The 13,274-nt window shown below is 30.4% G+C and overlaps 1 protein-coding gene across 11 annotated transcripts in view; it reads left to right on the forward strand.

The window, feature by feature from the left end:
* Positions 1–1,537: 1,537 nt before the first annotated feature.
* LOC106463474 (uridine diphosphate glucose pyrophosphatase-like) overlaps positions 1,538–13,274 on the forward strand; it is a 30,601-nt gene continuing 18,864 nt past the window's right edge. The window contains exons 1-5 of one of the 11 annotated variants that reach the window (XM_022390978.1): positions 1,538–1,875; positions 3,863–3,906; positions 4,792–4,917; positions 7,607–7,647; positions 9,292–9,356. In XM_022390978.1, the coding sequence (XP_022246686.1) occupies positions 3,900–3,906; positions 4,792–4,917; positions 7,607–7,647; positions 9,292–9,356 (239 nt within the window). In that variant the 5' untranslated portion in view covers positions 1,538–1,875; positions 3,863–3,899. The other 10 variants (XM_022390977.1, XM_022390976.1, XM_022390980.1 and 7 more) reach the window with 10 other exon arrangements.

The raw sequence follows: 13,274 nt of genomic DNA on the forward strand, positions 1-13,274 counted from the left end.
AAATTGTGGTACTCTATTTTATATCAAATCTGTTAAATTGTGGGACACTATTTTATATCAAGTTTGTTAAGTTGTGGTACTCTATTTTATGTCAAGTCTAATGATTTATGGTACTCTATTTTATATCAAGTCTATTATGATGTGGTAATCTATTTTATATCAAGTCTGTTAAATTTTGGTACTCTATTTTATATGAAGTATATTTAGTGGTGGTACTCTATTTGGTATCAGGTAGTTTTGAGTGTTGGTACTCTATTTTATATCAAGTCTGTTATGTTGTGGTACACTATTTTATATCAAGTCTTTTAAGTTGTGGCACTCTATTATATATCAAGTCTACTGAGTGGTAGCATTCTATTTGGTATCAAGTATTTTGAGTGTTGGTACTCTATTTTATATCAAGTCTGTTATGTTGTGCTACACTATTTTATATCAAGTCTGTTAAGTTGTGGCATTCTATTTTATATCAAGTTTGTTAAATTGTGATACTCTATTTTATATCAAGTCTAATGATTTATGGTACTCTATTTTATATCAATGGTATTATGTTATGGTATTCTAACTGATACCACGTCTATTAAGTTGTGGTAGTTTATTTTATATGAAGTCTGTTAAGTTGCAATACTGAATTTTATATCAAGTCTTTGAAGTTGTGGTACTCTATTTTATATCAAATCTATTGAGTGGTGGTACTCTATTTCACAGGAAGTCTTTTATGTTGTGATACAATATTTTATATCTAGTCTCTTTTGTTGTGATACTCTATTTTATAGAGAAGTATTTTATGTTGTGGTACCATTTTTTATGTCAAGTCTGCTAACTTGTGGTACTCTATTTTATATCAAGTCTATTGAGTGGTGGTATTCTATTTTATATTAAGTCTACTGAGTGGTAGTACTGTATTTTGTATCAAGTCTTTTGAGTTGTGGTACTAAAATTTATATCAAGTCGGTTAAGTTGTGGTACTCTATCTTATATCACGTTTTATGTTACTTTTTTATTGGCTTCTCTGAAAGAGTATGTTTACTGCAGTGAAGCTTTTGGTTACTGATTGTTTCTCGATTTATTGTTACCAGAATGTCTTGATTTGATGGTTCTTCACCAAATTTGGTATGTAGGTAATCTTTATCGTTGCGCAGTTACATTCAGAGTTTCACCTTTCTACTATTCGTTTTAAGGGAGTTAAGAAAGGTTTTACGTTTTGTTCCAGTACTTCGTTCCATTTGGACGAATCTTCTCGAAATGTTTTAAGAACGTTCGTTGCGTACTTGCGTATTTACATGCAAATTGTAGCTTTGTATTATCATTTTTGCGACTTCTGCTCCTGTTCACTTAGCCCCCTAGCTTTTCTCTGCCAAGCTTATATGCTAACAAAAAGGCGTCTCCAACATTCGCGGAGCTCCCCGATTATTCGAGAAATTCAGCAGCGTCACATGACTTCCGGTGTCGTAACAGTACTGAAAAAAAAAATCTAATTCTTAATAAGGCTTTGACGATCATATAGGTTACCAATCATGACAACGATTGATCGTTTGATATCTAATCCTCACAACCTCAAAATATGTACTAGATCTTTGACTTTGATGTTTCATTATCTGTTGTTGTTTCGTTTGTTGCCAACTTGAAAGCTTATAAAATTGTATCCCAAAAATGTTTAACCATAGATGCTACCAAGCCCCTTTTTTAAACTTTGAACGCAGTTAGATTAAAATTGGTAAACATTTTCAAATTTAGAAACTTCAAACATGTAAATTTTAAGTGCTATCGTAAAAAACAAACAAACTAATTATACTGTAATCAGATAATGTAACGCTACACTGTTGTCTTCCGTCTGTGAAAAACTTCGAGATATTTTAACGCTACATAACAAGTGAGGTAAGGGCTGCACCATTGTCTGCTGGTAGTAAATTATTTCTTTTAAACGAGTTTTAGTTTTAAGTTGTTGGTGTTATTTGTGAAATTTAACAAATATTAACGCTGTTACAGCCTTTCCATTTTTAGTTGCATAGTTACATTTAATACACAAGATAAAAAAATCATATAATTTTGTTTAAATTAAAATTAAATCATACATATTTATTTGTATTACAAATAATACGAATTTTACAAAACGCGAGAGCGCCATTATAAACTGAATCAATGAGGAAAATGATAAACAAAAACTGATTTGAATAAGATAGAAGTTAGAGCCTTAATAATTCTAGACTTAAATCAAGTATTACTAATCTATTAGTCGTGAATAATTGTGAACTAAATATTCTTTAGAGGATAAATTCATTACGATGGAAAAGATTGATAATGTTAGAATATCTGAATGTGAGAATTCGCTGTATATACGGCCTGCTAGAATGAGATATACTCAAGTTCGTCTTATTTTAAAATCTTAATTCTAAATTTAATTTTAGCTTGTATTAAACGATTTTATTGCTGCTACAATAACATTTTTTTTGTATGTATAAGGAAAAAGTTACAAAATTAATGTAATAATTAACATTTACTCAAAATAATGTAAATGTAGAATGGCAGGAAAATTCTCATAGTCATACCCCCTGTTAATTCACTTGATAATTTGAATAACTTAAATTAATTAGAAAAAGTACTGGTAGATGATCAAATACATCATGAGTTTATTATACCAGCTGTCGTCTAACTATGAGAATAGTTGGTATTGGTGTGATTCTTTAAAGTGTGACTTGTTAATGTGATTCCATTTGGTCTAGTAAATAGTGGGATACATCCTTCAAAAAAAGTAGTGTTTAAGTAATGACTGGCGTGATTATTAATATCAAACCTAAGAAAAGCAATATTTATATCCCCATATATATAATAATTATAATTTTTTGAATTATATTTTACAAATATAATTTGTAATTATTGTTAAAATTGTTCTGTAGAATGATCTGGGTGAAGAAAAAATTACTTGAGTATAAATTTTTGTTCATTTTCTAGCTGAACACGTAGTTGTACATCTTCACAAGTAGAAACTGATAACTGAATGTCTTGCATAATGTAAAATTTAAAATGTTTAAGAATAAACAACCCTACCCCACCAGCATTGTTTATAGAATTGTTTCCTCTAAATTCATGATTAGATATATGATATCTATAGTATAATTAATAGTATTATTCAACTTAGTTTCAGAAATTATAATTATTTCATAAAGGTATGAAGTTCATACTGTAGTTTGCCCCCAGTGGCACAGTGGTATGATACCTGTGGTGGGCAGAGCACAGATAGCTCACTGTGTAGTTTTGTGTTTAAACTACAAACAAACATACTGTAGTTCTTCAGTTCTGTTAAGATTTTTTGTAAGACTTCATCTGTTAAAATGTATGCTATGTAAATCAATATTCTGTTTGTTTTGAAGTATTTCAGCCAAATTTTCATTATATGATACTTACTTGAAGTCTGGTTGATGCAGTAGTCAGAGTAATAATCATCATTTAGATGATTCATTATTAGTTTATAAAAAAGATCCAGAATACTTAAGGTATTTTTTTCAAAGATACAGAAACATTTACAAGAGAGTCAATATATTTTATTGAGAAATATTGGCAATAGATATTTATAAAGCTATGCCATTTCTTTTTTACATCATTGGGTGAAAAAATTCTACCTGTCTCTTTGGTTTAGTATAATTTATACATGTGGAGGGATATGCAACAAATATTGAAAAATGAACCTATGATTTTCCTTCTGATTTTGTGATTGGCTAGAATTGATAAATTAGCAAAGTGGCTTTTTATCACATGAAGTTTTTCTTCATTACAGTTTTACATCTGGTTTCAGACCAGTTTTTTATATAAGTGTGTTGAATGGTTCTTTTAAAAAACTCTTAAAGAAACTTTTTTTTTATCTCAGAATGGAAAAGAGAAGATATGGGATCTAATGAAAGTACATGACAGGTAAGTGTAACATAAAAGATATCTAACAAAATTATATGAAAGATAAGTATAACATGCTTAGAAAATATGGGATCTGTTGGGGGTATTGTATATCATTAGTTAGTAGGTTAAAAAATAGCAGTCAACAATCAATCATCAACTGACCTTAGGCTACATAAAGCATTCAAAATTGCTCTTTGTATTTACACGTGAAGTTTTCTAAGTACTCTCTTTATTGCTTTATAAAGTGTAGTCTACAATTTTTTTGAAGTTGGATGAAAGATTAAAAGGCTGTACTGATCATTGATGATGACCTATGTGAAATATAGATTTTGTTGCAATCTTCAAAAAAATCTAATTTATCCTTAACTCAAAGATACAAACTTGCATCCCTTATGAGTTGATGCTCTGTGAGGGTGCACTACTCATGATATGGCCCTAAAAGATTATAATGTGAAATTTAATGCTTATATCATTTTATAATATATTGAATAGCTTGACATAACAAATACCCAGGCATTCCAAACTAACAAGCATCATGTAGTATTCAGTCTGTGCATTAATGATCTAAAGAAAAAAAATGTTATATAACGTTTTCTGAACACTGTTGTCACACATGTATGTGGTAAATTATGATAGACTTTACAACTGAAATATAACCTAATAGCTTATTAAATGTTCCAATTAATGGGCTACAGGCATGGCATTTAAAATATTTATTGGTTAAAGTATGGTAATCAATATGTTTTCATAACACATGTACACTACACTAAGCAACTTTATAAAAAAAATTGTAGTTAAATATTTTATATATAATTTAGTAGCAGTTAGATTATTACAGTAAAATTATCTAGTGCTTGTAAGTTATTGAATAAATTTCATGGAGAAATTATTGTTTTTATCCAGTTTGTAGAATAAACATATCCACCCAACAACAACAAAGAACATTTGCATATAATTCTCCACAACACTGCCAAACTGACATAATTCCTTTGCTTCCAAGTGAATATGATGATGCACCCAGACAGCAATGTATGGTAACAAATACATGACAAAAATGTCATAGGTTATATTTTAACAACTATTATTTACTATTCTGTAGTGATAATTTTATGTTCTGGGATCTTTTCTGTTTCATGCACCACATTCAAATAGAAAAAAAATAATTTTTGAATGTAGTTTTTAATGCTGATTTCAGAAATATAAATTAAAACTAGGAGAAATCAAAAGAAATATTTTAATATTTTTTTATTTTTCTAAGAAACAAAGGAAGTACTTTTAGCATTACATGTATACCTATGTATTTAAAACAACTGCAAGACATCAAGAAAATACAAAGTATTTCAATGTGAAAATTCAGAAATGTTCTTAAATATTTGCTTGAAGAGATCACCATTAAATTTATTTTTTATTTAAACAAACTTGTAATTATTTACAAATTAGTCTAACTTGATCTAACCTCACATAAACTGACCTAACCTAGCAAAATAAAAAAAATATTAAAAATATTTCTTTTCATTTCTCCAAATTTTAATTTATATTTCTGAAATTAGCATTTAAAACTACATTCAAAAATATATATTTCTTTCTATTTGAACACAGTGCATGGTTTAAACAGAAAAGATCCATGTTCTGTAATATTTAATAGGTGGCTGTTTTTATTAAAATCAGGAAGTTAAAGATGGAACTTGTCAAGTCACAAAAGAAAGAATAGAACATATTGAGTCTGATAATATTTTTCACACAACAGCCAAATAATGTGGAATCTTTTTTTCGTGGCCCTGAACAGTATATAAGTAACGTTTGTAGGAAATATGACATCTGAAGAAGGTATGTGATAGACATCTATGTACAATAAAGAAGGTTCAATAACTATCGTATGTCAAAGTGACATGAGACCTGGTAAAAGTACATGTTAAGTACAGTGTATTAAAAGTATAAGTACTGAAGAAGAAGATAGTTGAAGCATAAATATCAAGATAAAAGGATCTGTTGAAGGTGTTATATAAGTAAATATGACATTATAGATGATATAATGAATGAAATTTATTTATAAGTATAACTTGTGTACACATGTAAATTCAGTTGAATCAAAGAGAGGTTTGATGTACCACCATGCAACTATAGGACACAAACTTGTACTTCATACTCCTATATAAAACATATTTGTTTATAGTGAATACTTGTAGTCAGCTGAAGACTGCAATTTTGAGCTATGTCATCTCTTGTCATGCAGCTATATTGATGATGGTGACTATTACCCAAATAAGTTTTATACATCAATTACTAATTTTGGTGACAGGTGATGTGGATCTTGTTTATCCACTCATACTTGTGGAAAGTCTAGCTGATAGTGATGGGTGATAATGAAAATTGTGCTTGTGATATTATTATCATATAATTAGTTTAATCATCACAAAAAAATTATAACTTTTGGCAAAAAAGGGTGAAGGGACTGGGTGATCTAATTGACTTTTTCATATTTAAAACTGACAACTCTGAACTTTCTGTTCACCAACACATCTACTGCATGTCTGGCTGTTGCAGCTCTTGGCAGTGGTTCTTCATTGGAACTGAACCTGGGCTTTTGTTTTATTCATGCCTGCCTCTTCCATCTTACCCTCCTGTCATCTTCCTTTTCCAAAAACTGTGGAGTTCTGTACATTCTTTCTCATCATTTCTCTCTACTCTTTCATACTCCACCTCATTTTTCATCACCCTCTTTTCTATCCTCTTCTATTGATCCTCTGCATCTTCATATTATTCAGGACATGGTGTCCTCTTTGTTGGCAACAAGAGCTAGAGAACTATCTTTTACCTCACTCAGAGCTTTTATTCCCTTCCTTTTGTCATCCTCATGCAGTCAGGGGGTTTGGCACCCTGTCATGGAGTCACTTCTCATTGTTCCTTGATTCCAGTTGGGAAATGTTCTCAGTCTGCATGGGGCACTCTCTCCCAGGCTATGTTTAACCCTTTAGAGATAGGTCACAGGTGAAAGGCCATGCCATTTTGTTTGTTGACTCGCATTCAAAATTTTATTGAACTACAATTTCATGAATTTATGCCAATAAGTTTGGTATCAAACTGTAGATTATAATTAAAATTTTAGAACTATACATTATTCAAGTTCTTAATTTAAAAAGTAAATATTTAATAAAACAAATAAACATTGATTTTTGTGTGTCATGTGGTATGTAGAATGCAGCACTGGTTCAAATTAGATGTTTGTGAAGTCAAAATATTAAGTCTACAGTTTTGTACAAATTAGAAACTCAAATTACAGATACTGTCAAGCTAGAATATAAAATGTTTTCTATTTGCTAAAATATTGCTCATGTAATAAATCAAACACAGTGGCACCCCGCCCATCTCTTTTCATTTTTGGAAATACTCCCATATATACACTTACTTCTATATATGACATGAATAACCAATCAGAAATTCAGAATGACCCCTAATGGTTTTCTTAGCTTTTCTGACATGGTTAGTGTAATTTCTTTGTTTTTGAACCAAGATTTCGATGAGGTAGGTTGTGTCTTTAGTCTACTTGAAATTTCATATTTTTTAGAATAAAATACATATTAGTTACTTAGTTTGGTAAGTTATAGTTGAATTCTATGGTATTAATGTATTAATTTATGATTTTTTAGTTATTCAAATGTATATATAAAACCTAAAAAAATATTTTGTTTCATATAATCCGCATGCAAATTTTTTAAAGGCTTAGCAACCTACATCAAGCAGCAACCGAGTACAAAGATCGTAAGTAGAAGAGATAATTGTTTTATTTTACTTCTTTATTTAGTGTTCTATGTTTTAGGAAAAATGTGTTTAAGAACTTCAAAATAGCAATACTCATATATAATGTATAATAATTGAAATGTGACTAAAACATAGCTAAAACAAGCTACTTTGTAACATGAGTGCACATGAGCTGCATCATTGTAACTTCTGTATTGTTAACCAGGCATGGGTGAAAGGACAATATAATAAAAATTATAAATATATATAAATGTATAACGTTATGAGATTTAAGTCATTTCGTATAAACATTTATGTTTTTGTGTTATAATTTGTGTTCATGGTAGAATGAAAGAGGCATAATTTATGTTTATTTCCTAATATTCTATGGTGGTTGCGAGATCATTCAAATCTACCGAACTCGTACAGAGATTAATTACTGACAATAACAGATAAAATATAGTTTTTCTTAAGAAACATTTGATAACTATCCGGGCATTATAAAAATTTTGCATATGAAATTTCAAAATTTTCTGATGCATGAGAGTATTTTTTATTTTAAAATGAAAATTACTTTGCATGATAGATAGGCAAGATTTGAAAAAGAAAAAAAGACATGAGAGAAATATTGCTTTACAAACCTTACAACTTATTAAAAAAATGAGATATTTTGCATATGAAAGCATTGTAATGTTTACTGATAAACTGCCAAATTTTGTTATAATTTACATACTAATTTAAAAGTTATAGCATGAAAATTATAACAAGCACAAAATGGTTACAATGTCATCACATTGACCGATCCCATATTGAAAGGGTTAACTAACGTAGACATTTCAAATGCCATCCTTCATTTCCATTATTATATGGTTGTCTGGCTTCTCCTTGTCCCACATTGATAGGAATTGGCAATTACTACCTCCACTCTTTGGCAGGCCTCTTGCTGGGCTGGCTGGTCTAATATTACAAGATAATTTTGACTCCCACTCAGTTTCTTGTTTACATGGGGTTTTTCCTAAACTAATGCATGGTATAGGCTCAACTCTTTCACTTGCATGTTCGTGACATGGAGAATTTGATATCCAAGCCACCTCTCTCTTGCTTCAGAAGAAACCCTGATATGCATCCCCTTCTGTGGGCTCTAGAGGCTCATTGGAATATGTTCTGTGATCCATTATTTACCCTGTGCTATTGTGTTAAAACAGGAACATGATAAAGTAGCAAGTAAAGTTTTGTATAAGAAAATGTAAAATATAATTTCAAGATTGTCAAAAATCATTAAGACTAGAGAAATATCAAAATCTAAATGCTGATTAATAGTATGAAGCTTAAATTCAAATAAATGTTTGCTTTTATTATTGAAAATGTAGGTTGAAATTTGATATTTAAACATTTTTTGTGTATACAAACAAATGTAGAGAGTCATGTTCAACAATATTTCTGTGAGGTAGTCTGCAATATTCTGAGTAAAGATACTCTGAGAATAATGTGACTTGATTTACTTAGTACATGTGTATAATAGATGAACAGATATTAAAAGATTGTGATGGATTTTCTTACAGAACAGAAAATATTGACAAATATCCTTATACATATATGGTTTTATAGTGTTTTTTTTAATAATGCTGTTACAAAAGTTTAGTATGTACACTTTTTTTCCCTCAGTGTTGCAATTGTTATATTCAACATCAGCAGACAAGTGTTGGTTTTTGTGAAGCAGTTCAGGCCAGGTAAGATTGCACAGACATTTTTTACAAAGAAATATATAAGATTGATATATAAATGCATTTGAGTATACTTTAGCTTTAAAATCAAATATATGATAGATTTAGGTACTTAAAGTTGTAATAATCATACATCAATCATTGCTATAGTTAATATGCTATATGATTATATAAATGTAATTATGAGTTAATTACTAAATATTTTGTTCCTGTATAATAATTGATCTGTATTCCATGTTTTGGCAACTAATTTTTGTCATATTTCAAGAATTCTTGAGGACTGGGTGTGATGCAATAGCCAATATTTGATTTCCATCTTGTTAGAAAGGTTGAGAGCACATCTACTTGTCCAGAATCCACCTATTAGATATTATATCAACTATGTGAATGGTTTTAAGTGGGTTATCAATGTTTTGATGACTTTTATGCTGGATTGCCCGATTATGTTATCAGTTAATTATAGTATTTTGGCACTTGTGTATAACATTAAAATCATAAATAATATTCAATGTTAAACTGGTACACAATTAAAAACATTTTATTCAGGCCTATTTATGGCCCTCAAAAAGTTGATTACTCTACATGTTTTGACGTTACAATGTCATCCTCAGGACGTTGTAACATCGAAACACGTAGAATCGTCAACTTTTTGAAGGCCATAGATAGGCCTAAATAAAATGTTTTTAATTGTGTACCAATTTAACGTTGAATATTATTTATGATTTTAATGTTATCAGTTAAGTGGACACAGAAGGCCTCTCTTATTTCTTTTTCCGGACAAGGCTCATATCCCTTTAATTTAGTATCACTTCACTTTCTTATAAGATCTTTGTCTCTCATTGTGTGCTATGGCAGAGAGCTCAATATTACAGAGTTCTACAAGTCTGTTAATCATGCTTCTAAATTCTTAGCTGTGTTGGTTTTGGTTTTGTTTGTCCAATTGCATTCATATTGTGTTGTGGCTTATGAATATTGTTCGGACTTTATGCTGTTTGCATATCCTCTGTATGTTTCTAGAAACACCGTTGACAGGGGAATGTTGTAAACCTGATGATATGACATGTCATATGTCAGTTTATCTTTACATCCAAAGAGTCCTTAACCATTGTACATGGTTGTAGAGCATGATCAATATAACTTGATAGCCTGGAAGGTTTCTGACTAACTCTTAATCTCATTAGATTATTATTAAATGTCACCTACTCTTCCTGATAGCATTACAGTGAAGTGCATCAAACTTTATCCACTGTACATTTCTCGTCACTAACCTCAGTCATAGGTAACTCAAACCAGGACCTTGTGATGCTTTGACTTGCTAATGAGTGCCTTGGTGTCCCATAGAGATCATACCAGTAAGTATTGGGACATTTAGGCTCTTCAATACCACTGCAAGACCCTTCTCTGTTGCTTTGTGCTCTAGCCCATTTGAAGTAACCATTAGAGGATGTGTCAGAGTTGTCAGTGATGCACCTGTCAACCTCATAATCTCAAGAGCATGAAGAAAATGTGGACACCACTGTCATTATTACCACCAAAAGCTCTGGGTCTAAGAGAGTGACCCTTCTAGTCCTTGCTGCAGACTAAAATCACCCAAACTTCAGTTTTAGCTTCCTTCTTTCTCTCTCTTGCAAGTTCTTCATGATCTTAGAAAGTGTTCTTCTGGGATAATGATTTATAAATGTTAAAGTATAAGAAACTCAAAAGAATCGAGCTCAAAATAAGCTCCTCAGTGGTGCTTCTTAACTACTTTGTGGTATTCATGTACACTGATATACAACAAGTAGGAACATTTTTTTTTTTAATGATAATATAAAAATTTTAATTATAACATATATGATAATGCTAATTTCTTTAAAATACTTTGAATAGTAAAGTGGTTTAATTAAATTTTGAATTTAGCTTCGTAACACTCTGTAACATGCACAGAAAGGAATTTAGAGTGTACCAGTAGCCATAGTGTTAAATACATGAATTTAGGTGAGAGTTAGCTCAAGGCTAGTGGTATTCAAATGTTATAGGAAGACCCATGAGGGACATAGCTATCTTGTGTGAAGAGAGTGTGTATCTATCATAAATACATTTTCAGATAGGAAAATACTAACTGTGCTATTAACTGGCACATTATGCACTTGTTCTGCTTCCCAGTGTTTCCTGCAGTGTAACTTTGCACTTGTTCCTATGTTTACCATTAGCTGTAACTGCTTTCAAACCTTTAAGTAATTTACAATTCAGTAGTAACACAGATTTGTTTCCAATAATCTTTATGATGTAATCTATTTTATCATTTATCAAAAGGTCTTATGACTCTGCCAACATGGAGTTTTATGCCTCTGTAAACTAATGTTGTTCTCCAGCACTTAAAATATGTAGTACTTTGTAAAACTAATTAAATTTTACTCTAATTTTCATCTCTTGAGTGATTTGTATGCTCTTGTGTTTTGTAGCTATATTTTTCATATGTAGAAGATTTCTTTAGTGTGTTTAACAAAAGGGACTCTCTTTTCCCATTCAAGGACAGTTAAATTTACTGCATTTTTGATATAAGGTCACTGCAAGTAGGCATGAGAAAAGTAGCGATGCTATTTTCCTAATCTAAACATTATGATTCATGGGGCACATACATATGTCTGATGTCACCATGGTTTTCTTTCTTTAATAACATCCTATGTGTATGTTGGGCCAGGTAGAATAAGTTGTTAATTATGTTGTCACCACATTTTGAAGTAAAGACTTTTCATATAGGGAAATTATAGTAAAAAAGTGTCAACGGTATGAAAAAAATAGAAAAAATAGTTCTTAATGACATCTTAAAGGTTGCAATGACTGTCCTTACTAAAAGAAAAAACTTTTCAATACCAACAAAAACAAAATTAAAATGAACATAAAAAGTCATTAACAGTTGAATGCTAATGGATATAGCTAGTTTGAATTGTCTACAACAGTGAGCAGAAATAAAACCAGGTTTATCAAACCAGATTACCACTCTCAATATGGGCTTGGTCAATTTGACCTTTTTGTACCTGTTTGAAGTCTTTATAGATTTAATACTTATAGCTCTCAATATAGTGGGTATATCTTCATGAAATTTGGCAGTCTTTCAGTTAATGTTACAAGTCTTTCACATACAAAAAGTCATATTTCTTAGTGAAGTATTTTTAATAAAGTAAAATAAAGATTTGTTCATGAATATATTGAGTATTTAGTTGAAAGTTGTTTAAATATTTGTTTAAAAACAAGTGAAAGCTTAGAATGGTCTATTCTTTCATTGTGGTGTGTCTGTGGGCCAGACTAGTTTCGGAGAATTTCACTCCTCATCAGTGACCTTGGACACGACCACCAAATGAAACTTCAGACCAAACCAAGCCTTTATAGTAGTGAGGTTTTCGTTTTGAATTGTTTGTGTGCAAAGTAATTTTCATGTTAAAATTAAAATTGTGTAATTCCTAAAACCTCCTAAATGAATTTCAAACGTTTCAGTAAAACTTTATTGTTTATTTGTTACTTTCTCTATCCTATCTCAAAATGGGATTGGTCAATTCGACCGACCTGATAACCATAAAAAAAATTGGAAATAATTCTAAATTAACTTTTTCTTTCTAGAATGACTTCAAATTGGAACATGAAACTATATTCGTTTATCCTAAGTAGCTCTAAGTTTGTAACATTATACATCTATTTATACTTACATTTATTGTTTTATTGCCTTTTGAACTGTGTCTAACTACTTTCCACACCATAAATAGTTGTAACTCACTTTGAGAATGTGCAGCTCACATTACGTTATCGAATTACATTACCCACCAGCTGCTCATGTGTGTGCCTCATGAATCATTTTAAGTATATCATTGTTATTACTTATTTTACCTAATCTAGTCTTAAATAACTTTATACAAAAATCAGTATTTTTAGATTTTAGTTACTTTT

Source organism: Limulus polyphemus, unplaced genomic scaffold, assembly GCF_000517525.1.
Source record: "Limulus polyphemus unplaced genomic scaffold, Limulus_polyphemus-2.1.2 Scaffold1419, whole genome shotgun sequence".
Lineage (NCBI taxonomy): Eukaryota > Metazoa > Arthropoda > Merostomata > Xiphosura > Limulidae > Limulus > Limulus polyphemus.